Below are 18444 nucleotides of genomic sequence, written 5' to 3'. Positions count from 1 at the left end.
ATCATTTATCATGTGTGGCCAGTTTCAACAACTTTAGTGGCCAACATGGGCAGAAATGTTCAATGTTTGTTCAACTATTTACCTACTTCTACCTAATGTGTGCAGCCACCTTTAGGCTATGTTCCTACCATACAGACATACATACCATACATCAGACCATACAACTGCTATGGGGCCCATGAAAACAGGGGGCCACCTTGGTTGTCCCACCCAGTTTTCTTCCATGTTCCTTCCAAAAAATTTATTTGTTAGTGGAAGTAAGCACCAAGCCCTTTTATTCTGGGACACAACACCTGGCATTCTGATCCTGGCTATGGAGCCCCTTTAGTCTTAGGCCGAGTATACTTTTCCATTGACCTGGCGGCGTTTCAGGTGCAGTAGAAAAGCGCAAAAGGGAAACGCATCTTTGAATTGATCCCATTGATTTCAATGGGACGTTTTAAAGCATCCAGCATGTTAATAGTGCCGTCCTGTCGCCAGACCCACCGTACGTCAGAACGCTGGTTGCTGCAGTCTGACCTATGTCCAAGATGTTTAATGTAAAAAAAGGACAGGACAACTGATGCATTTTTGCCATCACTTGTGGTATCAGTTGTCAAAAAAGAAGAACGCCGGAACGTCTGATATATGTAAACCTAGCCTTAGTACATGACTGTTGCAAATATATTGGTAAAGACTCACCAAATATACAACTTTCAATGGGTCAGTGATCCTCAACTACCTGTATTTTGTTCTTCAGGGGCAGATGAAATTATGTCTATTGTAGATTTACACTTATCTACACTTATCTCAGTAATTGTTGTCACTGTCCACAAATGACTTTAAAAATCCGTTTTTACATATAATTTAGCTTTATTGTAGTAAAATCTGCTCAGTGATTTGGAATATATTCCATTGATAGACCCTCTGGACATTTTTGGTAATGTCACGTTGCTTTGTCCAGTCCAGTTCTCTATTTGTTTCCAGTTGTATCCTTCTTGTATTCTCTTCCGTTCCTGATTAAATCTTCAGAACATCCTTTTTCTTCTTGACTGATATATTCTTGTTTCAATATCGGAAACATCTTCATAATGAAAACCAATTATTTATATTAGACTTCAGCAGCGGGTCAGGAGTCTTTCTATATGCTAGCAGCCATTGCCTTTGTTCCTCCTTTAACACACACACACATACAGTGTATACTGTGTCCTGTCTACATTTTGCTGATTAACATGGAACCATCCTTTGTCTGGTCAATTTGAAGTAATAGCAAAGGGGCCTTTGTGGTATACAAATCATTCTTGGAATACTTACTGGAAATGGGAAACATGGGAGAGAACTAATTTCTCCCTTCTTTCTTTAAATTTTTCCTCCACCCTCATTCTTTTTGCACTTGAAAAAAAAATCCTTTTTTTTTTTTTTAATACAAACCACAAAAGAGATCAGCACTAAGTTGACCTCTGTTGGGGCTATCAAATTCCACAGTGCAGATGTATCTCTTGGTAAAGCTCGCTGACACGCCTGATTCGCAAGGCATGACAGTTTATCAACTCGCAGATTATGTAGCCATGTACCATGACTGCAAAAAAAAAAAAAAACTTCTATAAAACAAAAACATTTTCAAGAAGTATAATGTGATAGTATAAGGCAGAGAAATAACTGGTGAAGACCTTTTCCTTAACAGCTTAGAGCGCATGATAAAAAGGATTATGCATTTAAAAGCTTTTAGCACTAAAGTTGTCCGCTGATAAGACGGAGTTTGTTTTTCTGCCATGTTGATGGCTATTTGTGATAAATACGGTAAAGCTAAACCAGTCTGCTTGTCACATCAGCAGGCCAAGGAGACCAGAAATATGATCTCCTCTGCTTTCCCCCAGAGCCTTCCTTCTAGTAACATTCTGGCAGCACTTACCCTTCTGTAATGATCAAATGTATCACAAACCTTCACATTCTGATTACTTTGCAGAGAATATACCATTTTCATCCTTGGGAAAATGCCATAAATTTCTGTTCTGTTTCAACACATGCTTTTAAAGCTGCAATTTCTTCTATAATAAATATATATTGTTTATACAATGGACTAGATGCTCTGCTTTAGGCTTTTTTTTCCCGGAAAGATTGATTGTCTTATCTAAGTATGAGAACTGCTTTGCACTATCTTTATTTACCTTGAGCGCTAATATCCAGAATAAAGCCAAGTTCATTTCCTCCCCCCTGCTATTTGCTAGAACATGTAAGAAGGAAATGACTATTCATAGTGCAATAACATTGTATGGTTATGTTCACACACTGTCCTTTTTTTGGATATTTGATGGCAGAGTTTTAGGACGCCCATCATTTTACACCTAAATAACGGCTGTTATTCCGTAATGACGGCCGTGATTGTACAAATAACAGCTGTTATTATGAAATAACGGTCATTATTTGGGCTCAAAATAACAGCCATTCTAAAACATGGCCCAAGCGACCCAAAAAAACATAGCCTTATAGTGAAATATTATTGAGTATATGTAAATACCCTTTAAATGTAGCACTGGCAGTAGACTTATTTAATTGTTGGCACTACCTAACATTTTGGTTCAGATCTGGCAAATTTACTCTTAACTGCACCAGGCATCTGCTCAAGGATAGCAAGGAAATACATAATTTTACGTAATGCTATTACCTCCTGTTTACACAGAAGAATGAATATGCGTAATACCCAAAAGAGCACCAAAATCATATACAGACAATACATATTATATTATAATCTGTTCTGTAGTCCGCATGCACAAATATAATTCTACTTCTATCAATATAAGGAGGACTAGCACTATTTCTGACCATTATATGACCTGCATCTGGTAGTTTATATTAGCAGGCAATTGCCAGTTTTCCCTGAGCTCAGCTGCTTGTGGGCAGGGCCGATTCTAGGTTTTCTGCTGCCTGAGGTGACAATTGAAATGGCAATATACAGCACATATATACCAATAATGAATACATTGCACGGATATATTCTTTTTATAGCGTTCACCGTGCAGAGAAGTAATGCCGTTTTTGTTTAGTTCAGATATTTCTATAGTCTCAGGGTATGTTCACACTATGGAATACACTCAAAAATTTCAAGCGGAGACAGTGCGGCAGACTCCACTTGAAGTTCCACCTGTCTCATTGACTCAATGATATTTTCCAGCTCAATCCGCCGTCCGCCCAAAGAATTGAGCTTGAGAATATCATTGAGTCAATGGGACATATGGAACTACAAGTGGAGTCTGCCGCTCTGTCTCCGCTTGAAATTTCCGAACGTATTCCATAGTGTGAACATACCCTCATAGTTATATATATATTCTTGGGTAGATTTTTTTTATTCGAAAAATAGGGAAAAGATGATTTGCATTTTTTATACAGTGGATTCTTTTTAATTTTTTTTACATCTTTTTACAGTACACTGCACTAATAATGTTAGTAGTGCATAGTAATTTTTGTGGTATTATTACACTGTGCGGCTATAACTACGGCATCTAGGGATTTTCTATTGCGTCCCCAGCAAGGTGACTATGTGTACAGGCTGTGGGGGTGCTAATAATACAACAGAATGCCAGTCACACTGGTGACAGATAGCAGCTGGCAACCCTGGGCATAGACTGGGCTCAGCTACTAAGATCCCTCCATACTTATACAGGGCACATGTGCTGTACATACAGGGCAGATTAGATACACACACACATACACACTCACATATAAATATATATATATATTTATATATACACACACACATACACACTCACATATAAATATATATATTTATACACACACACACACACACATATATACACACACTCATATATATATACACACACACACACACAAATATATTCTCAAATACACACACACACTGTATACACACATATACTGTATACACACACACATATACTGTATACACACACATACACTGTATACACACTCACATATACTTTATACACACACATATACTGTATACACACACACATATACTGTATACACACACACATACTGTATACACACTCACATATATATACTGTATACACACATATACTGTATACACACACACATATATACTGTATACACACACATACATACTGTATACACACACACACATATATATATATATATATATATATATATTGTATACACACACTAACCTCCTGTGTTTGTCTCCTCCAGCAGATGTCACATCCCAGGCCAGCAGTGGAGGGCTCAGGAGATGAGGCTGTAGGGGGGGGCACAGGGCACACACAGCTTCCAGTCAGCTCTACTGTGGTGCTGGGCCTCCCTCCCCTTCTCTCTGCTCCGACAGAGACAGCCAGCCAGCTAGGAGACAGCCGCCCCCAGTGACAAGGCTGTCCATCACTGAGCTACAGAGAGGGGGCCTGAGGAGGAGGCAGTGGTGCCTGGTGATGTGCCTGCAGACCGGGTGAAAGTGAAAGTGAGGGATTGTGCCGCCCCCTAGTGGAGTAAAGAATCTGCCGCCTGAGGCAGAAAGCTCAGTCTGCCTCATGGCAGAAACGGCCCTGCTTGTGGGTACCTTGTCTACCTAGTATGACGTTTCACCTACACCCCCATACATTGCTCATTTGTCTCTGTACCACACTCTGAGGACATTGTTCAGCAGTAATGAGTAGTGTTAGCTTTGCATCCAGCTTCAGGGTGACATAAGAGCCTTACTGCAAGCCTCAGTGGCGGCATCTTTGTGTTTCTATGTCTCTCCCCCTCTATTTCTGTCCAGAAAAAAAAGTTTTTGCCAGTTTTTATGTCAAGAACCATACGGTTTTATTTATTTTTATTTTTTTTTATTTCAGTTAAAACCCTTTTCTCTACTAAATTATACAGTTTCTGATATCTGCTTGTATTACTGCTTTGAAGTCTGTTGAAAGTACAGTACTATTCAAAAAGTGCTGTGACCAAATATATCATTACTAGAGATAAATGAACCATAAGCACGCTCATGTTCATGCAAACCAGAATACTCTCCATTTAATTACTGGTGGCAAACAAATACAGTGATTGAGGTTCGCTCATCTCTAATCATTGCATATATACCTTGTTTAGATGCTATTTGAAGTCATATAATGGCAACCAGTAAACCAGTTCAGTAGATGTTAATTGTTAAGGTCTCCATACACATTAGAGAAAAATTATCCAAACCCACCTGCTCAACTGATGAAGTTAGAGACAAGGATTGTGAGTGTTGAACTTAAATTGCCTGATCCTTTGGTTATTGGATAAAAGCCACAGCCAGATGAGTCTCTCCCCATTCACAACACAGCTAAGCTTAGTGTTGAGGAGGTATCGGTAAATATAGCTGTTGGACGAATGTTCATGTGACAGTGATCGTATCCGCATGGCTACTTTTAGACTATAGATTGTGTTGCAGCTATATCACTGTGAAGAATATCTGTAAAGAGTCATTAAATCTTGTGAATTATTCTAGTTAAGGTAACACAAAGACTTATCCTCAAAAAAGTTTTTTCCAAATTGTGCCTAGTATAGTAGACTTTTTTTTTTAGATTCCTTAGTAAAGGTTATGAATGAACTGAGTGTTTGTTATGTATAATAGAGAAATAGCTGTTATACTACTATTTACAATAGTAGTGCTTAAATGTTTTTTTTAGAGATGACGGGGGAGATTTATCAAACATGGTGTAAAGTAGAACTGGCTCAGTTGCCTCTAGCAACCAATCAGATTCCACTTTTTATTCCTCACAGATTCTTTGGATAATAAAAGGTGGAATCTGATTGGTTGCCAGGGGCAACTGAGCCTATTCCACTTTACACCATGTTTGATAAATCTATTTGCACCTTTTGGTTGCTCTACACCTTAGTTACTTAGTAACAGCTAAACAGTAGGAAATCTTTAATAAAGACTACTTAGAAAGTTGCTTCATTTGCATATTGAAAGCAAATTAAAAGTAATAGAAATCAGTGCCAGGGCGTCCATAGCCTTTAAACCAAGCCAGATTTACTATGTAATTAAGTAAATTGCAAGGAAGAAAATAAAGTAGATTTCAATTAAATTGCAATTTAAAGGAAAGGAGCAACTACCTTGGGTGCTACAATCCTGATATTCATTCACCAGTTCACAAAATTCTAGCAACTAGCTCCATTTGCTCAATGGGTGCAATTTATACTAAATAAATTATTTGCATATAAAACTCATATGGCAAACTGTACAATATTAGAATCATCACAGGAAGTAAAAAGTATATCAAGCTAGTGTCACCTGCCTTTCCCTGCAATGCCAAATAGCTATGACCTGAGAAGCCGTAGAGTAGCTAACATTCAGAGAATTTGGGTTTTATTTTGATTAGACATCCAAATATGTATAGGGGTCTGTGTACCTGACGCTGTCTTATTGTGGATTCAGTGGGTGTATGTCACAGTTTTTCTCATATCCCACACAGATGGAAAGACAGATGTCAATGAACTCCAATATCATGGGCATGCAGGGTCCCAACCTAAGCAACCCTTGTGCTTCACCTCAAGTCCCTCCAATGCACTCTGATGCCAAAATGGTAAGAAAATGCAAAGCTGTTTCCATTACTACAGATTAGAATATGTGAAATGTAGACTGATGATTCCAATAATACTGTATACTATTCTTGGGTAGAAAAACGTCCAACCCACGTCACATTGATGGGACTTTTATTGCACAGTCCTATAGATCACTGCTGCTAGTTTCATTGTCGCCAATGGAATCAATTCCATAATTCATCTTTATGTAATTCATCTGGCCTAGTAAAACAGCTGACAAAATAATGGAGGTGTGAATAGAACTTACAAAGCTGTATCATATTTGCTAGTGAAGAGTCTACATAGTCTGTAGATTAGCTCTGTGGGTAGATAGCTATGACCAGAATCCTATTCACAGAATAAAGCACAGTCTGCAGTTGAATCTTATTGAGCGACTTCCTCTTAGATCTAGATGTTCCCTATTAAGGGTACGCCTGGCATTGGCATTGCAGGTAGGCATGTCTCACTGGAAACCTACTCTTCCTAAGGGAGAAGGAAAATAAACAGACTCTAACATGGGATTTACCATGTAAGTCAGTGTCTCAGTGTTTATGACTATCTGCTGTACCTTCCCACCAAGCATTACTCCATTAAAGCTAAATAGAAGCTTCAAGTGATGAAATCAGATCTGTCTATATTGTTTATCTAAATAGAAGATACGCAAGTCATGGTCTACTAGATGGATATATTGACTTGCATGGTAAGATGTCTTCAAGGGCATGCAAAAAAATAAATCTTAGTATCCGATAGAGACACTCACAAAATCAGTCCACTGCTTCTGTCTGCCAAACGTATAGAGACTTTAGTAGAGTTAATGCCCGCTATACCATTTTAGGTAAGATATGTGTGTTCTTATTATCATAATATACTGATTGGCCATGGCAATAAAACCATCTGCCCAATATTGTGTACCCCCCACCTCTTGACACCAAAGTAACTCTGTCCCATTATAGCATGGACTCCACAAGAACTCTGAAGGTGTCCTGTGGTATCTGACAAGAAGAAGCGGTTAGATCCTTAGAAATTCCTCGAGTCCTTTAATTTGTGTGAGGTGCTTAATGGATAAGACTTTTTCAGAACATCCCACCACTCCACCAATAGCATTGAGATCTGGGGAATTTGGAGGTCATGCCAAGACCAAATTTTTTGTGATGATCTTAAAGTGGTACTCCAGCATGGGTGCACTTTTGCACTGGGACCGGGGCCGAGGGAAAAGACGTCCACTCACCTCCCCGGTTCCAGCGGCGGGTCCCGCATCGCTGCACTCCGGTGCCCGGTTCCCGGCCGCTTCCGGGTGTCTGACGCGGGCCCGAGACGTGACGTCTCAGGTCCGCTCAGCCACTCAGTGAAGGAGGCGGGATCCCGGGAACCAGGCACCGGAGCGCCGCGATGCAGGACCTGCCGCTGGAACCGGGGAGGTGAGTGGACGTCTTTTCCCTCTGCCACCTCGTCCCCGATCTCAGGGCAAAAGTGCCCCCACGCTGGAGTACCCCTTTAATCACATTCCTCGAGAATTTGTCAGGGAATGTACCCTACTCAAAGAGGCCACTGCTATTAGGGAATACCTTGCAGTAAGGGATTGTACTGAAAGCGCCCTTGTTATTTGAAAAAAATGTTTGACAGTTTTAATTAGTCAGGTCTGGCTGGTCAGACCCCCACAATCACTAGAACAAGCCAGGAGAAGCGCTCGGCTAAGAGCATCTCTCCCTGTTTCTCTGTTTGCTGCAGGATGGGCTCCATAGACATTTGTATAGTCCAGTCGAGTAGTTCAGTGGTTTTAAAGGGGTTATCCAGCGCTACAAAAACATGGCCACTTTTGCCCCACTCTTGCCTCCAGTTAAGGTGTGATTTTCAATTTAGCTCCATTTATTTCAATGCAACTGAGTTTCAAAGCCCACCCAATCTGGAGACAAGAGTGGTGCAAAAGTGGCCATGTTTTTGTAGCGCTGGATAACCCCTTTAATGTTATGACTGATCAGTTATGGAAGCTCTGGTTTTCTGGCTGGATAAATGGTGTAAATCTAGCATAGGCTGTCACCACTAGGTGGAGCTAACTGTATATTTATTTATACATATGATTTTGGCTGTATGCATTGGGTTCCGTAAAGTTCCTTTTTAGCAAAATAAAAAAACTGTTATGGACTACATTAAAAATACATCTGTATTATGGCATCACATCAACAAAGTATATTAGTCATAGTGTATGTACAAATGAGACAACGAATGTATTGAATGCAGGCATATTATTTTTAGAACAATACTATGAATACAATAATAATTCCATTCACTCCGCATTTCATTTTTTTTCATGGCAGTTGCTACAGCTAGAACAGGAAATCAGCGTTTTACACATAATATTAAATTCTCAAATCCTTTGAAATGATCCTGCACAAAGACTGAAACGCGGCTTAATAAGAACATTTGGAAAATGATCCCATCCCATTTGATTTTAATTTTGAGAATTGAAATTGTTTTGTTTTTGAGAGGCATAGAGCAGAGATTGGGAGTAAAGCAAGTAGTTGTGTTACCATGGCTGTATTTGTATACTGAGGGATTGTTGAAAGGTTGTCAGCAGCAATCAACGAGCGGCAATAAGTTTGGAACGTTAACGTACGGGACCTTTTGTGTCGAGCGCACAAGTGTAGCTACTCGGGAAAGATGTCATAAACAGATGTGCATAATATTTGCCGTATTCTATTCACAGCAAGCCAGGGAGAAATATTTTTGTATTGTCATAGAAATCAAATGTCGCCTCCAACACATGTGGTTGTCTAATTGATAAATTATTATTGCCATTATTACTAATGATAGTAATTGTCGTAATTGCATGGTGTTATTTCATGTCATACAAATAAAATGGGGTTTCCTTCCTAAATGACATAAGTGTATAGATGTATCTTTACCCATTATCTTTAGCCCATTATTTTTTGTTGTTTTTTTGAATTTCCATGTCGGCTCATTTCGTATCATTAGGTTAAAACACCTGTTGTTGATGTAGTCATGATTTTGTAGAGTGAATATAGCTGTTTTTGGAAGTAAACTGTGCTCTACATGCCATAGCAATGAAAACAAATTTAAGGGTTAAAGGGTAACTATTTAAAGACTTCATGGTGACAAGTTCAGAGTTGTGATTGGGGAAGCTCAGGACCCTCATTGAACACCATAGTGATTGGGTAAAGGTGCCTAATAGATTGCTGTGCCCCTTCACCTCTGTTTTTATTTATGTTTTTGTTAAGAAGCATTATTATGAAAAGAGCACAAAAAAAGCACTTGTACTTTGTGGGGCCCAATGGGCACCACTACTGGGGGCACTATTATAGGGAGTTAGTTTTTACTTTGTGGGCACAGGGGTTATGACTTCTGTATAAGGCACACAATGGGGTGCTATTGTGTGATTACAGAAGATGGTTATTATTACTGTGTGGGGCACTAAGGGGGCTAGAATTACCATCTGAGGCAGTATTCAGGGGAAGCTTGTCTAGAGGTGGGACAACAGTAGAAATGATGCTGTTAAAACAGTGAACCGATATGTGGCAAATTTTGACTGGCCAGATAGAGAAGAAAAGGGAAAGTGAATAACTCCAATCAGAGAATATGAAACCTGTAAGTCACTGGATGTAACTGCACTGTAATCACATACATGGTCTGCAGAGCATAACATTGGATTTAGTAAACTGTTCAGTAACAGTTTGATGACCTTTTGTTTTTCTTTTATATAAGAAAGAGACCTATAAAACTCTAATAATGCCCCTAAATGTAGTAGCAGCCAAAGTCACAGTTACATGCATGGATGTACTCCTAGGTGTAGAACAATAAGTGCTGCTTTCTCAAGATCTGTGTAAATTCATGGAAAACCCTATTAATACTCTTTTGCAACCACATTGTTTTATTTACAGGCAAGGTATAGGCAGATACTGTCTGGTATGTTTTTTTTTTCTATAACTTGCCAGCCAACCACAAATCCACTGAACTATCCAAATTTCTCCAACTTCTCTATCGGCTCTTTATTACCTTTGTTACCTTTCATATATCCAGCTGATTGACACCTGGAAGCTCAAACAGGTTCAGTTATGGGAGGAGGGGAGTCAGGAGATATTACAAGTTGGTGCACATCAGGAGCTCGGGAAAGCCTCTTTAACTTTTTATGCTATAATATAAAAGCATTTTTCTACATTCTGGAAGCACAGACAGAAATATGAAAGGAGCCATGTGTTCCCTGGACTAACAGATTTCTAAGAGTGTCAGCAGCTTGGAACGTGAATTGCAGCAACAGATTCCCTTTAAATAAAAAACGTGATCAGAGCAGGGGGTCGGCAACTGCAGGGCTTAGATAGCCTGCAGTTCCCAACACAAATGTTGGTGGCAGCAGAGAGGCCTGTTTCGCCCCTTTCTGCTATCAGTCAACAGAAGTGAAATCTAAATTTAAATTAAGTTATATTACAAACAGAGATGAGCAAACTTGCTTAAAATTCGGGTTCGCACAAACCTGAACTTTTTTCAAGTGCACTAATCTCTAATTACAAAGCAATATAACTTTAGTAAAGCAATGTATTAAAAAAAAATGTAAAAAAAATTTGGAGTACCCCTTTAAATGATCATGTATAAAAAGAAAAAATATGCAAGTATCAGAAACAAGTTATTATTATTGAAGGGCCAAGGTCAATCATATACAGCTGAAACATCAGAGTCAAGCTAAACTCTTATATTTTACATATTCCAAGATCAAATATTAGTTAAACAAAAATAAGAATAAAAGAATATCAAACTTAAGTAGTTTGGAATTTCCCTTTGGAAACATTAAGAAACCCATGTTATTAACCCAGCAATAAAAACTGTTAAAATGTCAGTTTTACAGCATATAAATACATAGTACTGCATGTCCAAGCACTATAAGGATAACATTTACATTAGAATGGCACAAAGTAGCTGAGCAGCACTACAATAATGAAAATCAAGTGTTAAGTTAAACATTTTAAAGATGTTATCTTTGGTTTCAGCAATCACTACTCAGATGCTAACACTCAATTTTTATTCTTAATCACAATGTAGCAAGAAGTACGCTTAAAGGCCTCTTTGATGAAGACTAAAGTTACCCAATGCCACCTACTTTAAGCTTTTTGAACAGCTAAAGAGAGTAGGCTAAAACTTATGTTGTAAGAGTAAAATAGAACCAGACATATGTAAAAGCCAAGCCTATAGAATAAAACAAGCTATATAGATCCCTCCAATACATAATGCATAATCTGATATATAGTATAAATAAATATATATATATATATATATAATTTTAGATTATGTATGTGCCTATCCCAGTCTTACCCTCTTCTTATGCCAGTATATGACCATGCCAGTCTTACCCTTTTCCTATGCCAGTATGTGACCATGCCAGTCTTACCCTTTTCCTATGCCAGTATTTGACCATGCCAGTCTTACCCTTTTCCCATGCCAGTCTTACCCTTTTCCTATGCCAGTATTTGACCATGCCAGTCTTACCCTTTTCCCATGCCAGTATGTGACTATGCCAGTCTTACCCTTTTCTAATGATACTATGTGACCATGCCAGTCTTACCCTATTCTTATGCCACTATGTGACCATGCCAGTCTTACCCTTTTCTCATGCCAGTATGTGACCATGCCAGTCTCACTCTTTTCTCATGCCAGTATGTGACCATGCCTGTCTTACCCTATTCTTATGCCAGTATGTGATCATGCCTGTCTTACCCTTTTCTCATGCCAGTATGTGACCATGCCAGTCTCACTCTTTTCTCATGCCAGTATGTGACTATGCCTGTCTTACCCCTTTCGAATGCCAGTATGTGACCATGCCAGTCTTACCCTCTTCTTATGCCAGTATGTGACCATGCCAGTCTTACCCTTTTCTTAAGATACTCTGTGACCATGCCAGTCTTACCCTAGATAGTATATATGCCCCCGTACATGGTTAGCCACAGATTTCAGCAGATTCTGACAATATTGCTTCCTGATATTCCCTGTTACCCATTACCTATGAATGCCCACAATGAAATTTATATGTATACCTAGAACTAGCCCAATATGTCATATATGTCCAGTGAGCTACTGACAGTAGCAAAAGTCCTGAGAATAGGCTCATAGCCTCAGTGCCGCAGTCAGGGCACTTCTTCGCCTTCCTCCACTTGTGGATACATAATAGATTAAAGGATCATTAAAAGAAATGGATTCAGATAAACACAGAGGCTGATTAACGCTGTAATCGGCAATATGTTGCCCTGTAAACCATGCTTTGTGCTTTTTTTTCCAACTCCTTTTTTTTTTATTTATAACCTCTACACATTACTGCTTGGCCTTTCTAGGTCCTATAATGAACATTAATTGATTAGCTGGATACGAGAGCAGCTTTAGCACTAGTAAGTACTATCCCAGCGGGCACACAGCTAAATACTTTATGAGGTAATTAGTATGGCAATGCCTTCTGAAATGAGTCCTTTCAGTAAAGAACTCTCAGGAGGGCATGTTATTGGTTTATGGCCATACTTTCTTCAGACACAACAGAAAAGGGGTGGCAATAAGGAATTATACAGCTAGATTGTAGGCACTTTTAAGGTCTTCCCGAAATTCTTTTCTGCAACCATTTCTTTCTTGCTAAGGGAGAAATTAATTAAACTATTTTCCAGATTTACAGTAATTTCATATTTGTTAAAATTCATGCAAAGGAGTCATAATCTGGTATTCTCTTCTGTACCCAATGTCATAGCTACTGCTATCCTTGTTGTTAAATTGATCGGTACCATGTGGTTGATCAAAACTAGAGATGAGCTCCCGCCAAAAGACAGTTCTGTAGACCAACAAGTGCGTCCGCCATGTTAAGCGAATATGGCTACAAAGTGAATTTAATGCCCAATTTGCTGTGAATTGAAATTCGTTAGATTCACATCGCTCATTTCTAATCAAAACCAACAGATGTCAGACTTAATCACAGAAGGAGTGCCCCAATTATGATAGAACTTTTATTATATGATACCCCACTCAAAAAAAAAGAAAAAAAGAAAACACCATAGACTAGAAACATGGAGGCTCGCATAGATACCTTAGCTTTATTAGTGTTGCATCTAGCTCAATGGTAGACATACAATATAACGGAGGATTTATCAAACCTTGTGCAAAGGAACAGAGAAGCAGTCGACCATATCTAGCTTTTATTTTTCAGGGACCTTAAAGGGGTTATCCAGTGCTACAAAAACATGGCCACTTTTCCCCTACTGTTGTCTCCAGTTCAGGTGCGGTTTGCAATTAAGCTCCATTTACGTCAATGGAACTGAGTTTCAAAACCCCACCCAAACTGGTGACAACAGTAGGGGGAAAGTAGCCATGTTTTGTAGCGCTGGATAACCGGCTTAAATAAATGATTTGATTGGTTAAATATCCCTTTACACAAGGTTTGATAAATCTCTCCTTTTTTAATTCTTTGTGAAATTGTATTCTTTTCCTTCTCTATTTTAGATCTTTATAATAAGAGCCAGGAAACATAGGTTCAGGGAAGGCCATCAATCATGTATCTCTATAAACATCCTACAACATGCCTAATGGGAGTACTACCTCCCCTTCTCCCTAGTGAAGTGCCCACCTAGAAAAGGGCAATCCCTACTCCTGCCACTCACCCTTTTTTCAACCCTATCTTAACCCTTCACTTATTATTCATCAGAGGAATAAACAAAATGGTTAATAGAGGTCTGGAGAAACCAAAAAGGAGTAATACCCCATTTTGTCATTAAGAAATGCAAAATGTGGTAGCTGTGTTAAAGGGGGTTGGCCACCTTTGAACAATTTTATGGAAAGCATTCCAATGAGGACAATGAGGCACCCATGGTTCCCCCTACCAATTCCTCCTACCAATCCCCATTCCTGTGTGCGGCTGGGCTGTTCCCCTTTCCATAAATGGCTGGAGCATGTGACATACACATCTACAGAGCAGTAAACTGTGCTCAAACAGGAAGCACAGTGGAAGAGGTAGAGTCATATACCTCAGATGCTTTTCCATAGGCAGTCATGTATGGATGGGTGAGCTGCCTGTCCACACACAGGGACAGGGGATCAGTGGAGTTGGAGCTACTAAACAGGATCGGAACATGATTATATGAATGAGTGCCTTACCATCCTCATCAGAATGTCTTCCCATAAAGTTGGCCAGTCCCTTTAAATAACAAAGTGTAGAGGCACTGTGGGCATTGGCTCAGTGGTGCCTAATTCTAACAAAAAAATGGCTCTATCATATGACCTCATTGTTACTTTGTGGCATAAAATACCAACATGTTTCAGATGTATTTACATCCTGAGATTATACTTGCTAAAGCTGCCTCCACTATTCATAGGATTTATTAGTAATGTCACATTCAGCTGGACCAGCCTCTTAAATGACCTTTACTGTCAACCCCAGGTTCCCGATCCAAAGCCACATGGAACATCCATGACTGGAAAATTCTCTCCAATGACCAGACCAATGTCCTCATTCTACTCACTGTACCTCCTAAATTGCATTGCGTTTCCATTTCAGCATGACACTGTTCTTTCATATCCGTCAATGTGAATCGAAGACCTTCTGCTGAGAGAAAACAGAAGCGTGCTCGGTGTTTGTGTCTAGTTAAGGAATCAGCTACATGCTAAGACTTCGAAATGAATGAGACTCACTTTACACATCATCACTCAGCTCCGTAACTGTTCATTAATTACACCATGCAAAACCATGACTTTTGACTGAAATATATCGAATGAAAACACATTAGGAACACAACTTTCCCATTTTAACTGGTTTTGTGGGAGTGGAGGTTGCATATGTTTTTAGCCATTATATAGTTTTGCCTGTTTTTCTTAAGATAAGCAGACAGGGCAATGCTTTCACTGTATCACATAACCGTCTCTTACACACATCAGCTGTCTTATTACATAATAAATACTAAAAAGAAGCGTACACTACTCACACAAGAGTAGAAGAATTATATATAAACTAAAAACAGATATATAGAACCAGGATAAAATAAATTCTGACTACATACCAAAACTAACCCAACCCATTCCATGTATAATGACATAAAATTACATGTGACAATAAAGGTAATTAAATCCCCATATCAATGGCATCCATGTGGCTCCCTATGTCTATTACTCATTCCTATGATTGCTGCCGAATGTCTTGTTCCAATACCGTGCAACTGATTTATTAAAATTTTGCACTGCCATAGAAAATGCATCTAAGTAAAAAACAAAACAAAACAGTACCAAAATTGTTACAAAATGTAAAAAAAAACAGCGCAAACAAGTTAACCTGGTACTGACCAGACGTCGGCCTGCACAAATTTGTGGAACTTTCTTAAAAGTCGCAAATGATAAATTGAGCTCTAACCCCGGATTATGTGAACTCTTGGGTGAATACTCAAAACAGACAGATAAAAAAAATGCATCTAAAAAATATTCACCCGTTGAATGCTGGTTCATAAAAAGAACTTAGACCAAAAATTGGTGAAAAATCTCATTATTTACCTAAAAATAGGCGCAAATCCCTTGATAAAGGTTTGGGCAATGATGCACAAGGAAGACATAGAGGAACTTGAGTCGGGTAAAAGACACACAACCAGAGTAATAAATGGGAGGATTACAATACACAGAAATATTATAAAAATTAGGGTCATTTCATATAGAAGAAGCCAACTGAGGGGCAACCTAATAACTATGTACAAATATATCAAAGGTCAATATAAAGACCTCTCTTATAATCTATTTATACCTAGGAGTAAATATATAACATCCTCTATGTCTAGGAAAGCAGGTTCCTACACCAATGTAAAAGAGGATTCTTTACGGTAAGAGCAATGAGTCTATGGAACTATCTTCCAGAAAACATTGTCAGGATGAACTCAGTAAAAAAGTTCAGAAGGGGCTTGGATGACCTATTGGGGAATAACAGCATTACTAGATATAGTAGTTAGATTCTGAAGGTTTATTGGTTCCAGGATTTATTCTGACATTTTTTTCCCCTCAAGTTAGGCAACATTGGCCTTTACTTTTCTTTTTGCCTTCCTCTGGATCAACATACAAACAAAAATCTTATTACATTGCTGTTTAGTATGGTTCACAATATCATGCATCAGGTGAAAAAGTCATCAGGTGAAAAATCATCTGTTGTTAGTATTCACCAGTAGTGCGCCTATCTGTTGTTAATATTCACCAGTAGTGCACCTATCTGTTGTTGATATTCACTAATAGTGCACCTATCTGTTGTTAGTATTCACCAGTAGTGCACCTATCTGTTGTTAGTATTCACCAGTAGTGCGCCTATCTGTTGTTAGTATTTACCAGTAGTGCACCTATCTGTAGTTAGTATTCACCAGTAGTACGCCTATCTGTAGTTAATATTCACTAGTAGTGCACCTATGTGTTGTTAGTATTCACCAGTAGTGTGCCTGTCTGTTGTTAGTATTCACGAGCAGTGCACCTATCTGTAGTTAGTAATAACTAGTAGTGCACCTGTGGTGTCCTACCACAGGTGTTATGATTATATACACCCTTCACAAAAGTCTGTACTTATCCTGTTGTTATGGTGATGAAGGCAGTACTAAAGTTTGCCACTAGATGCCACTGTATAATGTATATGTGTATAGAAACTGCACAGCTGAAGGATTGTAAAGGGTTAATGTTTTCTATGTGTCACCAGAATCTGTAGACCAGTAGGATTCCTGTTTTATTCTTTCCTATCATCTCCCTTCTTCCTTCTTCTGTTGCACTCTTCACCCACTCACAGCGCACCTTACATGCTGGGAGAAAGTAAGTCACATGAGTGGAGGAGGAGCAAGGTCTTTTTCGTTCTGGACATTGTGGAGGAAGGACACGAGCCAGATAGCTCTCCACAGTGATCCTATCTGGGCCCTGGCCCCCTGCCAGGTCCCCGTACCCCAAGTTCAGTCTTAGCTAGCACACTGTATGGGAAGGATGCAAGACAGCATGTCTTTCACAACTTACGTATAAGTAACACTACACAGCACTATGCACTGTTAAACCCCTCTTAGGAGAGGACAAGCCAGAGACAACCTCAACCCATGCCAAGGACAAGGAGTGTCACAGAGCAGGATAGTATCCATTAGAGCCAAAGAACCAAGAACTGATCTGGGTGGAGCAAAGTTGCAGTAGCCTATGAACTCTATCTCGCAGCGTGGGTGTCAGCAGACAACCCTCAGAATTCTGCCCATCCCAGGTAACAAGGTCTGGGGCCTGTGTCACCCATAGGAAGGTTCAGCCGAGTCTAGTGGGCATAATGTGGTGTGAAGACTAAAACTTAACGTCAATACACGGGCACAGGTGTTCTTCTTATTTTTCTTCTTCTTCTTCTTCTAAAGTATTCTACCTCATCCACCAACATCCCGGAAGAGCACAGTACTACATGGGTTGAGGCTCTCACAGCATCCTCATCTTTGCTACTCCTGTATCACTCAGTACAACTCAGCCAACACAATTATATCCTACACTGCACTTCTACTACAGATCTGGTCGTTATATTGTCAAGGAATTATTGGGAACTTTGTCAAGTGTGCTTCAACTGCTTTATCCAAGAAAACCTCATACTGTTGAACCAGTATTACCTGCTGCACATTTACAAATAGTAAACCGGCTCAACTATATTCCAAAGACTCTGTGATTATTCGCAACCAACCGACACAGCACACACCGCAACCTTGGGACATTTCCCCTTTCTGTGGGTGGCGGGTCCTATCATCCAGGAGGGTCACTACACCACTCTGGCCATCCGTGATATCATCCCAAGGGACCCCGTAGCAACCCGACAGGACACTGACCACAGGGGAATAGGGTACAAAGGGTACAACTGGCCTTGTTAAATTAAAGCAGCCATGCCATCACACCTGTGTGCCCACCAGGCTTTGACGTCACGTGACAACATCCCAAGGTCTGGCT

At 39.5% G+C, this 18444-nt stretch overlaps 1 protein-coding gene across 6 annotated transcripts in view; it reads left to right on the top strand.

Annotated features, from left to right (window-relative positions):
- Positions 1–18444, top strand: part of CREB5 (cAMP responsive element binding protein 5) — a 382280-nt gene that overhangs the window by 288299 nt on the left and 75537 nt on the right. For 5 of the 6 annotated variants that reach the window (XM_069958736.1, XM_069958733.1, XM_069958738.1 and 2 more), the window contains one exon: positions 6399–6509. The exons of the other annotated variant lie outside the window; for it this stretch is intronic. In XM_069958736.1, the coding sequence (XP_069814837.1) occupies positions 6399–6509 (111 nt within the window). The remainder of the gene's footprint in view (positions 1–6398; positions 6510–18444) is intronic. 6 annotated transcript variants of the gene reach the window in all.

The sequence above is a fragment of the Dendropsophus ebraccatus genome, chromosome 2, assembly GCF_027789765.1.
Source record: "Dendropsophus ebraccatus isolate aDenEbr1 chromosome 2, aDenEbr1.pat, whole genome shotgun sequence".
Lineage (NCBI taxonomy): Eukaryota > Metazoa > Chordata > Amphibia > Anura > Hylidae > Dendropsophus > Dendropsophus ebraccatus.
Note: the sequence above shows the minus strand (reverse complement) of the source record. Positions and strands in the feature narration are given on the sequence as shown.